The sequence below is a fragment of the Diaporthe amygdali genome, assembly GCF_026229845.1.
Source record: "Diaporthe amygdali strain CAA958 chromosome Unknown NODE_37_length_474048_cov_65_229390, whole genome shotgun sequence".
Taxonomy (NCBI): domain Eukaryota; kingdom Fungi; phylum Ascomycota; class Sordariomycetes; order Diaporthales; family Diaporthaceae; genus Diaporthe; species Diaporthe amygdali.
Window position 1 is genome coordinate 27,600 of NW_026517057.1, and position 12,862 is coordinate 40,461.

Below are 12,862 nucleotides of genomic sequence, written 5' to 3' on the forward strand. Positions count from 1 at the left end.
CGATGAGGATGCGAATTTTTTTTATGTCAACATTGGAATAATGGGTTCAGTTTTTAATTTGACGTTTTTTGGATGGAGATGTGGCGCGATATATGGCCCATTCATTGTTTCGACACCCACTGGTTGTTTCGATTATCATGGGCATGAGTATCTTAATTAATCAATGATGTCCGATTCCTCGACTTTGGGGAGTAGTTGAACCCGTATAAGGCGGATCTCATAGAACCCATGTGCCTAATGTGAGCTAGACATGAATCCGCTGAAGTGGAAAACGAGGACGGGTAAAATACATATACAACAACAACATACCGTCATATGCCTATGATAGGGTATATCGCCTTTGTTAGAAATTATGGTATCAAGCAGCTTCATTACAGAATACTCCAGAGAATTTTTAATGCCTGCTTTTGGTAGAAAAATTACAGTTGATATGGTCTGGGTCAGCCACAAATGTTTCGGAAAGGTTTTGACCCACGAAATCATGCATGAGTGAAAGAAATCTTTCAGGAACAATTTCAATCACTATGCCAGTGCTGAGTGATTGAGGTTCATTCAAGAAACCATGAGTATTGTCCTCGTGCCACTCGCGTCCATGTTTGTAAAAGCCATTCTAATACATTTGAAAATGACTTGAGTGCCTCTCCTTTTCATGGTAAGCCGCCTCGGGCATCCCGCTGGTAGTTGAGGCCTAAGATGTAGCACCTCTCCCCGATTTACGAGAGTGACTGGGGTTGGGGTGGTGATGCTGCAAAGAAAGAACATACTGACTGGCCCACAGGGTTAGTAACGGCATCACCTTGATCAATGACAAGATGAGTGAATGTTGAACAACAATCACACAGATTCTATTTTCTATAAAACCCTACATTTCTGGACTTCCAGGCTCACTGTTATTCTTTCCCAAGCAAAACAAAAGTAAAAGCATCAGTACGACAGCATCAAGCAGTCTAGCAGCGCAGAGGATCTCCTATTTTGACTTATCAACATATCTAACACACTTTTGATACCACCCTGAGACATCCAAAAGCCGACCTGTGAAAGATGAGCCAGAACAAATGCAACAAGCCTACATCGTCAGGTTCGGTCCAGGACGCAGATGAAGAGACCACAGTTTCCGCAGGATCTGCTAGTCCTGTCTCTACTAGTACTGAGGACGAGTCTCAACAACAAGCACAGGATATCCCAGTGGTTCGTCGTCGTCGTAATGTGATCCGTCTCAGTGCTGACGTCAATTGCTATACCAGATACCAGGATGGAAGCCAGAGTGGGTTGAGCGCCTGAAGCAGCTAGGAGATAGCTTGGTGTGGGATTATGATGAGAACAGGTACAATTTTTCGTGGCACTACTTCCTCGGGAAACTCCAGGAAGAGGATGTGGATTTTGTGGATTCTCACCCCGACATGAACTGGAGGCGCCTTTCTGAAATCTACTACGAGTACTGGCCCCGCCAGCTAGACACATCTGGATCTGATGGAGAGGGCGAGACCGACCCAGCTGACGACCCGGACCCAGCTGACGACCCGGACCCAGCTGACGACCCGAACCCAGCAGCTTGATAAAATTGCAGCACGCCATCGGGAGCAAATCAGGCTGGTAATGGTGGCACATACAGCGGATCACAGCATGATGACAGCGCCATGTAACAAGCATCACAAACCGGTTACGACGGCTCACATGGAGCTGGCCAAACAGTCCCCAGCAGTGCTCAACAAAGCTCTGGCTTGTATGCTGTTACAGGGTGTGGGGTTTGTTTGAGGCTTAGGTAATCAGGGGTCGGCTTGATTGGAAGGTCATAAAAGCGGCGTTGCTTCCAAACCACAGTCTTTACCGTACACAATCAGTCAACCATATTGATTTATCTTCTCGTATCCATTGCGTATAATCGTGATACTTGTGCTCTGATCAGAACCAAATGCCGTTCTTCTGCTCCCTTGACCTCTATCTCCGTTCTTTGGTTACTCCCTCGTCACGGCGCTGCCATGTCCTTCGCAGACCGGCAGAGCGATCGCCCGTTTTCAATGCTTCAGGTCGACAAGCCACCGGCGGTCTATGCAGAGCACCCGCGAATTCTCAGCAGCTCACATGCGCGCACGCCAAATGCGAAGCAGGCTGTTATGAGCTGGTTATGAATTCGTCCAAGTGTAATACATAATCACTGGTGAGACTCAGGTTTGAGAATAGATAGCCATATCTCAATGTAATATTTGTGGGGGATCATTACGTATTAATACATACTTGGTAGCCCTTATTCAGTCAAGACGAGATTCAATGTAATTAAATGGTAGCTAAACAGTAAGTCCTTGGCCTCTTTACAACGGCCCATAATGGGGTACATCGCTTTCGTCAGAGACCACCGTGCCAAGCGGCTTCCTCACGAACACAGCCCTATCCCATCCATCAATGTCGTCGACAACAGTCTCCCGCACGAGCTGGTACTTTCCGATCTTGGGCAGAATTTTGGCCCATATAAGCCAATAGACACCCCCGGCGAAGATGACACCAAATCCGACCACGCAGTGGATCCAGTAAGGCAGGGACTCGTAAACGTTCTGGCCCTCTTCTGGAGGCACGAATGGGGCGATGACGAGATAGATGTTGCTGAGCATGAAGAATACGACGACGGGCAGGGTAGCGCTGAAGGGAGGGTGCCAGTTCCATTCGTCCCGCTTGATGTAGAGCCACACCAGGCCGGCTGCAACGAAGGCGTTGACGATGGCCAAGGGATAGGAGATCAGACTGAGAAGATTCGGTTAGCTTTGTAATATTCCTTGTTATATACGATTGTTGAAGGAGGACTTGCTTTAGAATGAAATTGTATGCATCACCCGGTGGCGGCGCCAGTATAGTGATAGCACAGATAAGCCAGTGCCACATCAGGCCAGGGAAGGGAGCGTTCAGGGGTCGGTTGCTGGCCCAGAACTTCGAAAACGGCAGGATACCCTCACGACCCAGCTCTTGTACCAGACGTCCTTGCGAGAAGATCACACTTAGAACGTTGCCCAGAGCGGACAGCGCAACAAAGACAGAAAGAGCTCGCTCGGCGGTCGGGCCCATCACGTTGCGGAAGAGAGACGCGGCGACCAGTCGCTTAGCAGCGAGCATTTCCTCCTTGGGCACAGCGGCGAAGTAAGAAATGTTGACCAGCATGTACAAGACACCAATAACGCCGACGGCGAGAGGAGCTGCGATTTTAAGCGTCCGGACGGGGTTCTTGGTCTCGCTGAGGGCATAGTTGGCGTTGCTGTAGCCGACATAACTCCAGATGACGTTGTACAGCGCCGTGACGACGCCGTAGGCGCTCCCTGTCGTTCCCTCAAAGGCGTTCGAGAAGTTGTCGGGTTTCGTGTCGAGCTTAACGCGGCCAGCGAGAGCGGCCCAGCCGGCGAAGACCATGATCAGGATGATGATGATCTTAATGCTTCCGAGAAAGTTCTGGAGTCGCAGACCCCACTTCAAGGCCAGGCCGTGGATTAGGAAGGCGAACGTCACGCAAGCCAGACCAATGCCGCGCTGGTTCCACCGGTCGACCTCGACGTTGGCAGCATGTAGAATGTATTCGCCGAATACGACCGAGTTGCCACTAGCCCAGCCCAAGAGTATAACATAGCCCGTGTAGAGTCCCGTGGTCAGGAACTTAGGCTTCCGCCAGACGTATTCCAAGTAGTTCTTCTCGCCGCCGTTCTTGGGAATAGCCGTACCGAATTCCATAAACACCGCGGTTCCAGCCAGGGCAATCAGCATGCCAGCGACCCACATGAATAACGAGAGGCCAACACTGCCGGAGAGACCCAGAATCGTACTCGGCGTGGCGAATATTCCGGTGCCGATGATGCGGTTTACGATCAGGAAGATCGCAGTCGGTATGCCGATTTGTCGTTTCGCCTCACGCGCATCGACTATCCGGCCAACTTCTACATGGGAAAATTAGTCAACCGCGGGAAAACGTAGGAGGCTTCAACAAAACCCACCCAACTCATCGCCACCAACGATTTGGTGGACATCCCCGTCCTTGGAGATGTTAGACTTGGAGTGAGATGAAGTCGCCATCGTGAGCAGGTTGCGCTGAAGTCGTCGTCGAGCGGCGACTTGAACCAGTTCGATATACTTTCTGGGATGTGGAGCGACAGGAAGTGGACCTTATGCGTCCCAAGCGGCCACCTTATATGCAACTGCTTATAAGCACTTAACGTTGCACACACATCAGCTGCAGTAGGGCAATGCACAAGAACACGAGGGCTCGGAACGGCCGACGATCATAAGGCTGATGTGATGGCAGCGGCCTATATAGCGCATGGCCAACCAGCTTGGCGGATTTTGCAAAAGGAGGTCTCATAATCACGTCTTTGCCTCCCACGAGTCGCCTGTTCACATGTTGCCAACGTCCAACAGCCCACTCGAGCCGGTGGAAGCCATGCGAAACCCAGGTTTAGCGAACCATTAGGATCTCGAAGTTCTGGTTTCAGGAAAGTGCTTCCCGTTTTGGGGAGCTCGTTCGAGTTGAGGTCTGTCATAGTTTTCTTGGGGCCCCACTTAACTTGATGACGCGATTTACCATCTGCATCGCGACTAGGAAAATTTTCGTGGTGTGTGTGCAACTTCATTTGTAAGTGCATAGCGCAGCTAATTCTCCAAAAGAAAAATGCAAAATCATTGGGCTATGGAATTTTCATCAATCTGAATCAACTTGAAGAGCCATAAGCTCCATGATTGCCGAGGATACTGCTACTCATCTGGCAATGCACACCTACAATACGTAAACTCGAGGTGGCCGATGAAACTGCTCTGAAGGTTCAGCATATCTAGTCTACGTGCCTTCAGCTTTCTATTTCATGCCTGCCTGCCTGTTAAGGGCGATCACATCACCGCCAGCCAAGTTGGCGAGACCTTCTGGGCGTCTCCAGGCTCAGGATCCTTTGGTCCTCCTCATGGATTTTGAACCGATGCAAGCCAGCACCAGTCTGCGCCTCCGGCCTGGGCCGTGCTATTTGAGCATCGGTTATTTCGCCGAAGCAGTGACCAACTGTCAAGGTCTAAACCCCCAGCACCTGGTCACCCGGCTGGCTGCCTGGGTTGGACGTGGGGTGTCTTATGATGGCCAGGTCCAGCCCGGTCCTCAACTCAGGGATCACCTCCCAGAGTTTCGCGACCCCCAACCAATCCTACCTTGTGCTTGACCTGTCAGCTTGTACAAGTGCGGCGAAATTCAGCCCGTGTTGAGGCTTGCTGTCGGGCCGACCCCCAAGCTTACTATTATTCAGGCCAAGTTGAGAAACAGTCCACCGTCTTCCAAGTTAGACTTGAGTCGGCATCAGAAGAAGTAGTCAATTTGATCACAACACGCGGATATTGAGGAACATGTGTATGAGAACATATGAATCATCGTTTAATGTCATAGTGACTGAAACTATCCCTGATTCATTGTCCTCATGTAGCTTGAATGCATGACCAGCCAAGGAGACATTACACCCTGGGCATTTCACACCAAGCACATCAACTTCCCGAATTACCACATTCCGCGCAAATTTCGGCAAAAATGTTCAGCACTGCTTCTCGTTGAAAATATTTGCGTTCTCTTCTCAGGCAGATAAATTCATGACAGGCGGTGGCTCTAAAGCCAAAGCTCTTCATGGTCGGATCTGGACGGACACTGTCTCCACGTGAAACTAAGTCATCGGCCTACCGGTCACCCCTTGATTCCGAGGCCCACAGTTTTCATATGTACAAGGTTCCGTTCACCAGAATAGCAGTGTTTCCTTTGGAAAAATTTGGGCAATAGCATTCACACTGCCCCCTTAATAGGTTGACTGCAATCCCCAAGTTGGCTGATATCAGATGTAGGAGGATCCACCTCGTCCTTGATCAATACGACAAGGTGCTGTGCAGTGTCCGACTTGTGACAGCGAGCAAGGTTAAATCACACATTTGGCTCCGTAACATACCAGCCCTCGGCAAAGCACCGTTGCAGGGACGACTCCGGTTAAGAGTAGCCCGCCATAGGAAAGATGCAAATCGCCAATGTCTGGCATCCTGAGCCAGTGAATTCAGCTTCAACATAAGCCCTACATTGCATATCGCGATGCAAAATTTGATCACACCATTTCATAATATAGAGTGCTTTCTGAAGTAGCAACGTTGAGAATTCCCCGTCCCATTCCAATTAGGAACGTCACATGTGCTACTATCACCAATACTGAGAACCTTCACTGAATCGTGGTGGCAAGATCTCGGATCAAGGATCTGAATGCTCACCACAATGGACATTCAGCGAAGTGATGGCGGAACTAATACCGCGTATGATACCCAGGTAAGTCAGTAAATTTGGATGGAGTCTACCGTGGAAGTGAATGAGAATAGGGGAAGATACACGCAAGTAATAGGTTGGCTTTGAGCGGCTGATGAGAGGCTGCAATTGCGACCTGCAGCTCATCTATTCTGTTTTGAAACCTTCTCAAAATGTACATTCAGACTATGTGGCACCATACCGTCTCATGTTCTCACAGGCGTAGTGATGGTGATGAAGAGCTGACTACAAATTATATTCACTCAAGCTTGGTCATGGAAAATTCACGCTCACAGGGGAATTTATGTTCTCAGCAATATAAATAAACTGCCAGTGTTAACGTCTTTTCGATTTTCGCGGACCTGTATTAGTCGTTCTCTATCTCTCCAGCTGCCGTAATAAGTCAATAAAATCAAATATTTTATTTCACCAAGCATCTGTTCGCTCGGGGCGCCATTTGAGAACGACAGAACCAGACCTGACTTTGAGTCGCCATCAATCTAGTAACCCACATCAGAATACTTTAGCGATACGTCAGCAAAATGGGCGACTTCCTTTCAAAATGTTGTGGTACGCGCCAGCACCAGGACGATTATGAGCTCCAGCCACCCAGGCGACTTCAACGTCGCGACGGCCGAAGAGAGCAGCAGCCTTCTAGCGTTCCCGACCCTCGTCGCAACCAGCACCGTGATGCATCCAACAGCCATACTCTGGACGACATTCCTCGCCCATCAGAGTTCCAAGAACAGGAGCTGGAACGGCATCAAGGAGATTATGACAGATACTACGAACGACACCCACGAAGGCACCACTAGTGCCACTACATATTGAAGACTGTCGGCTGGACGAATTGGGGACACAAGTCGGATCTCTTCACTCGAGAGTCACGCTGAATACGATCCTGCTCGGAAAGACAACATTGCAAGAAGAAACAAGCCGAGAACTTGTGACCGGAGCCATGTGCCCCAGCTCAGGCTTCATACATGGGTCTTGCTTGGTCATGATCAGCTGTAAAAGTCTCATAATCGGTGTTGACTGCTCGCCGGGGCTCAAAGCATCTGTGCTTTTGTTATCTGACGAATGGGGGGCTTGTTGCTGTGTCGCTGCTGGAACAGAAGGGCTAACCGAATGGTGTGAGCATTTTGAATGACGAATTGATCGGGGTTGGCTGTTGGCGTTATACACATCGGGGTGCCACAGGATGAACATGTAGCTTCTCATGTGAAAGACTTCACTTGACAGCATGGATTTAGCTTTTTACGGCAGTCAAAATAAATAATTATCTGAAAACGTATCTGCGGTACAAAATTTTCTGGTCACTTCCAAGCTCTGCATCAGAGACGAAATCAGACAGTCTAGCATAGGCGCAATGACACCAATCAAGGTATGACTGCCACCGAGTTTTGTGAAGTCCTCGGTCCTCGAAACACGTCCAAAAAGGAGTCACAGAGTACCCTTCAAATTTCCTGGGGTATAAATAGAAGCGTTCTCTGTCCCTCCATCGACTCTATCAGTCCATCAGCCACTCTACATCCCACCAGAAACCATCAAAGACCACCATCACGGAGTCCCTTTACTGATTATTTCCATTTGCCAGATCCTCGTCCACACACAACGCAATCATAGAACAAATCAGCATCACATACCCTAGAATCTACCACTGCCAAGCAATTATCGAGCCTCTCGGAAAAGCCGTAGAATGGATTCCCGGCGCGAAGAGCGAGACCAGCCTGGTTCGCAATCGACAGCGACCGGGCGCACACACAACGGCCAAAGCCGTACAGGAAGCGAGGCTGTAATTCTCACAGGTGGTGGTGGCTATGAGTCGCGGTCGCAGCAGCAGATGTCCTCATCTGGCTATCCTTACGGCCAATTAGATCCGCGGTTGATCAGCCAACCGGTTTCCCCATTGGAAACTGCCTTGAGTCGACTGAAAGACGAAATTAGAAGCACAGAACGTCAAAAAAGGCGACTGAGGGAAGAAAAACTCGAATATACGAGACATTTAGCCCATAACATGTATCAAGAGGCTAGGCGACAAGTACGAGAAGAGATGGTGATGGCAGTCACTAGAACAGCGCCTATAATCCACAATCCCGAAGTCGCACGGCAATTAAATAAATACGGGAGATTGACCGCTAAATTGGATGACAAATATGAACGGCAATTACAAGAATGGGAATACCTAACGCATCAAATTCCAGGATCACAAATGCAGCACCCGGCGAGGCGGGCGTTCCTTTACACTAGGTGACCTTTCCAACAGTCCAGAAACTTCACGCTGACAATCACTGAGTCGGTGTACAGTACAAGCGACTGAACCCTCTACGATAGTTTCACCGACAGCAAAATACGACCTGGCACCGATGGAGAGAGGTAGGGAGGGCAAATCACATGTTCGACACTAAGACCGAGGCTGTGAAAATTTTCTGAGAGCGGTGGGGGGGGGGGGGCTCGACGGGGCTATGAGGTTGACATGCTACATTCGATTCATGCGCAGTCTTCTCTTTCTTTTTTGTCTCTTTTTTGGTTTATCGAGGGTAGGGAGGCAAGGTGCTTTCTTTGGACTGGTGGTGAAGCACCGCCGGATTTCACTCCTTCAGGATTGCTAGGCGATAATAAAATTAGACCATTTTGGATACTCAGCTTCGACGCGAGTCTGGGATATCTGTACAGTCAGTTCCTCGTGCATCTTTCTGTTGTCCAACTGCTACGAAGAAAGACGATGTTGCCCTCTGCCTGTCTTCCGAGGTCTTTGCGCAAAGATGGCCATTTCATGGTTTCATAAAAACGTACCTGTGACTTCTGGGCAGAACCTGGACACACGGAGAAGATTTTATAAAATTCCACAGCAAATTGATGAGACTCGTATGGTGATACGAGGTGACCAGGAACATGATAAATAATAGCACCAGGGCACCTCGAAATCCTGAAGAGTAGTTGGTCCACATGTGCAGACCAAGACTTTCCATCAACATGTTTCATTGCCGTCATCACTATGGCAGATAAGAGGAGCAGGGAATTCATTTTGGCCGCTTGGATTTCGCACCAGTGCAAGCAAGACTTCCCAGCGACATATCCCACCAAGCCACATGAGCATATTTCAAGTCGAAAATCATCCATGCATTTCCTGCAGATCCGCCATCATATGGTGCGAACCGGGAACAACCCCGACTTGGGCGGCTCATCCTTGATGAGTGAGTTCGTGCATGGCCTCCCTTCAACAAAATCCTCCAAGTTCCTCATAGTCACCTCGGAAATCTCAGTAAGAGCCTCCTCGGTGAAGAAAGCCTGGTGCCCACAGACGATGACGTTGTGGAAGGTCGTCAGCCTTGACAGCACATCATCATCGATGATGGAGCCGGAGTGGTCCTTGTAGAAGATCTTGCTCTCCCCCTCGTAGACATCCAGCGCCAGGCCGCCCAGTTGCTTGCTCTTGAGGGCCTTGATGACGGCCTTGGTGTCGATGAGGGCGCCGCGGCTCGTGTTGACCAGCATGGCGCCCTTCTTCATCTTGGCCAGCGTGTCCTTGTTGATAATGTAGCGGGTGCTCGGCATCAGCGGGCAGTGGAGGCTGACGATGTCTGACGTCGAGAGCAGGGTGTCGAGGTCGGTGTACTTGCCGTGCTCCTTGAAGGCGTCGTTTTCAAAGGGGTCGTACGCCAGCAGGTTGCAGCCGAAGCCCTTGAGGATCCGCGCCAGGGCGACGCCGATCTTGCCCGTCCCAATCAGGCCGACGGTCTTGCCGTGGAGGGTGCGGCCCAGCAGCCCGTCGAGGTTGTAGTTGCCCTCACGGACGCGGTTGTAGGCGCGGTGGGTGTTACGGTTGAGGGTCTGGATGAGCGCGAGGGCAAACTCTGCCACGGCCTCGGGCGAGTAGCTCGGCACGTTGGCTACGAACATGCCCAGCTCCTTCGCCTTGTCCAGGTCGACGTTGTTGAAGCCCGCGCAGCGCAGCAGGATGGCTCTTACCCCGGCCTCATAGAGGGCTTCCAGAACGGGCGCTGAGACATCATCGTTGACAAACACACATACAGCTTTCGCGTGAGTCACCAGTGAGACCGTGTCCTGGGAGAGAGGGAAGTCATGAAAGACTAAGTCGAAGGCGGATGAGGATGCATGGGCTGTATGGGCCGCGCTGAGGAATTTCTTGTCGTAGGGGTGGGTGTTGAAGACCGCGAGCTGGGTTGGAGCAGGCATCACGAGGCTGTGTTTTGAATGAAAGGTGAGGTCTGGATGCAGGTCAATTTATGATAGCCAGGAGGGGAAACTGACAGCCGTTTGCTGTTGTCGCTTGGTGTTCGTTGTTGGGGAGCTGACGTCGGCGGCGGGAAGACCCGTCGCCGCTTGTCAGCTCCAACTGACAGCTGCCGCCGTCACTGTCTTACCGAGGGCCTTTGCTTCTTCTCTATAGTCCGCGCGGCGTAAGCAAGGACTAGCTATCCCTGGCTCCCCTAATATCTAGGGGGCAGCCTTGGTGAGTGATATCGCTGCTTCTGACTGGATGTTTCGTGGGCAGCCGCCAAGGGGCCAAGAATCTGCCAGCCCCCGGTTTCTCCGCTGCCTGACACAGCCTACTTTTCCCAAGCTTCCACGGACCCATTTGGACTGTTTGTAATTGGCTATTGCTCCGACGGGAATATTTGTGAAGAGATAAAAGCTTTTACCACCTACTATAGGCATTCAAATGGGAACTGAGGGCATCTGTAAAATGCTCTGTCCGATGAACGTTTCCTTCTGCTTAAAATGAACCAAAACTTCATGGATACCCCAAACTCCGCAATTTAGGTATGAGGTGTTTCTTTGAAGAGAAAAGAATGTGCCCTGTCATTCTGACTTGATCTAGAAATTCTTGGCTCATAGGCTTGACCTGTCCTTGAAGTACGAAATTATCGATAATGTTGGGCCTTTTCGAAAGCATTGGACCAGTGCTGAAAAATCAGTCCGTGGCTCTTTGCTTGCTTACATGTGAATTTGTATTAGATGTCCACAACTGAGCGTATCAATTCGTTGTATCAATCAGAAGTCAAGTCACAAAAACGCTGTTCCATTGATTAAAGTTGGTCATCAAATCGTGCCATAATCTATTGAATTGCAGTTATCGCTGCGTCTATTTCTTCAATGCGCCGTCTATATCCTTTCTATTTGCTATCCACTTCCCTGCCTTATTCACAGAGCGCTATGGGTATATCATTTGAGTTAAGCGCTCTCGTTGACCAGGACGTAACGGTACCGAGCCTTGCCATCTTCCAGGTCGACCACAGCCTGGTTGGCGTCCTTCATGGGGCGCTCCTGGATAAGACCCCTGATGTTCTTCTCCGTGACGAACTCCAGCATATCACGCAGGTCCTGCGGGGACCCGATCAGCGAGCCCTCGAACTTGGTGCGGCCAAAGACCACAGCAGCGCCGGAGACCTGGAACGCGCCGTCGTCGGGGAGGCCGAGCTGGCAGAAGCTGCCGCCCTTCTTCAGCAGCGTCAGGTACTCGGTGAGAGGCACCTTGGATGAAGCCACTGTCGAGATAATGAGGTCGATGCTCCGGGCGTGCTTGGTGGTCCAGTCGGCATCGTCGGCCGTCGCGATGTAGTCATCCGCGCCGAGCTTGAGAACCTCGTCGCGCTTGCTTGCGCGGCGGGAGATACCGATGACCCTGGCTCCCATGGCCTTAGCGAACATAACACCATAGTGGCCAAGCCCGCCAACTCCAACAACACCAACGGTCATACCCTCCTTGACGCCGTGGTTCTTGAGCGGCGCAAACACAGTAACACCGCCGCAGAGCATTGGTGCCGCCTGGCTCGACTCCAGGCCGTCGGGGATCTTGACGGCAAAGTGCGCAGGCGCACGGTGATATGTCGAGTAGCCACCCTGGCCTATGTCGCCGTTGAAGTGCGGCGCGCCGTAGGTGTTGACGATCTTATCACAGTAGTTCTCCTCGCCATCTTCGCACTCGTGGCAAGCCCCGAAGCGGCTCAGGCAGCTGTCGCCCTGGGCGCCGACGCCGACGCGGTCGCCGACGTTGATGTGCTTCACGTTTTTGCCGACGCGCACCGCCTTGCCGACGATCTCGTGGCCTACCGTCAGCGGGTAGGTTGTGTTGCCCCAGCCGTTGCGCAGGAAGTGCAGGTCGCTGCCGCACATGCCGCAGTGCGTAACTTGGATGTCCACGTCGTTCTCCTCCCACGCCTTGGGCTTGATCTCCTGCCACACCATCTTTCCCTCGACGGCGGCTGGGTCATGGGCCGCCCAGCCCTCAAACTTGTAATCTGTGGCCATTTTGTATATGTATTACGAATTTCAGAGGAAACAAGTCTGTGTAGAAAAGAACTGCAAGGTGTATCGGAGCGGAAATAAATGGTGTACGGTGTTGAACTTGATCGACGAGAGGAATAACTTATGGATCAGAGTCTTGGCCTCAGATCTAAGGAAACTTACGTCCGCCTGTTAAGTACTCCGGCAAAGTATGAACAGCGTCACACAACTCTGTGGCCCTGGCCTTGCGATACAGAGCGTCAGGGGCTACAAAGCTTACCAATTTTTCATATCGACGCCGGGATACCCGGTACATTCTCGCATTCGTGC

At 51.0% G+C, this 12,862-nt stretch overlaps 6 protein-coding genes across 6 annotated transcripts; 3 read left to right on the forward strand and 3 right to left on the reverse strand.

Annotated features, from left to right (window-relative positions):
* Positions 1-1,041: 1,041 nt before the first annotated feature.
* J7T55_002035 (uncharacterized protein) lies at positions 1,042-1,556 on the forward strand (the record flags this gene model as incomplete). Its single annotated transcript, XM_053133405.1, has 2 exons — positions 1,042-1,188; positions 1,245-1,556. 2 exons carry the CDS (start codon positions 1,042-1,044, stop codon positions 1,554-1,556), a joined length of 459 nt encoding a protein of 152 aa, XP_052988594.1.
* A 67-nt stretch (positions 1,557-1,623) lies between these two features.
* On the forward strand, positions 1,624-2,129 carry J7T55_002036 (uncharacterized protein; the record flags this gene model as incomplete). The annotated part of the gene is made up of 2 exons (XM_053133406.1): positions 1,624-1,723; positions 1,993-2,129. 2 exons carry the CDS (start codon positions 1,624-1,626, stop codon positions 2,127-2,129), a joined length of 237 nt encoding a protein of 78 aa, XP_052988595.1.
* Positions 2,130-2,309: 180 nt separating this feature from the next.
* J7T55_002037 (uncharacterized protein) lies at positions 2,310-4,047 on the reverse strand (the record flags this gene model as incomplete). The annotated part of the gene is made up of 3 exons (XM_053133407.1): positions 2,310-2,736; positions 2,780-3,911; positions 3,969-4,047. 3 exons carry the CDS (start codon positions 4,045-4,047, stop codon positions 2,310-2,312), a joined length of 1,638 nt encoding a protein of 545 aa, XP_052988596.1.
* A 2,827-nt stretch (positions 4,048-6,874) lies between these two features.
* Positions 6,875-7,111, forward strand: J7T55_002038 (uncharacterized protein; the record flags this gene model as incomplete). The annotated part of the gene is made up of 1 exon (XM_053133408.1): positions 6,875-7,111. One exon carries the CDS (start codon positions 6,875-6,877, stop codon positions 7,109-7,111), a length of 237 nt encoding a protein of 78 aa, XP_052988597.1.
* Positions 7,112-9,424: 2,313 nt separating this feature from the next.
* Positions 9,425-10,480, reverse strand: J7T55_002039 (uncharacterized protein; the record flags this gene model as incomplete). Its single annotated transcript, XM_053133409.1, has 1 exon — positions 9,425-10,480. The coding sequence occupies one exon, from the start codon at positions 10,478-10,480 to the stop codon at positions 9,425-9,427; it is 1,056 nt and encodes a 351-aa protein (XP_052988598.1).
* Positions 10,481-11,479: 999 nt separating this feature from the next.
* Positions 11,480-12,556, reverse strand: J7T55_002040 (uncharacterized protein; the record flags this gene model as incomplete). The annotated part of the gene is made up of 1 exon (XM_053133410.1): positions 11,480-12,556. The coding sequence occupies one exon, from the start codon at positions 12,554-12,556 to the stop codon at positions 11,480-11,482; it is 1,077 nt and encodes a 358-aa protein (XP_052988599.1).
* Between the last annotated feature and the right edge of the window lie 306 nt (positions 12,557-12,862).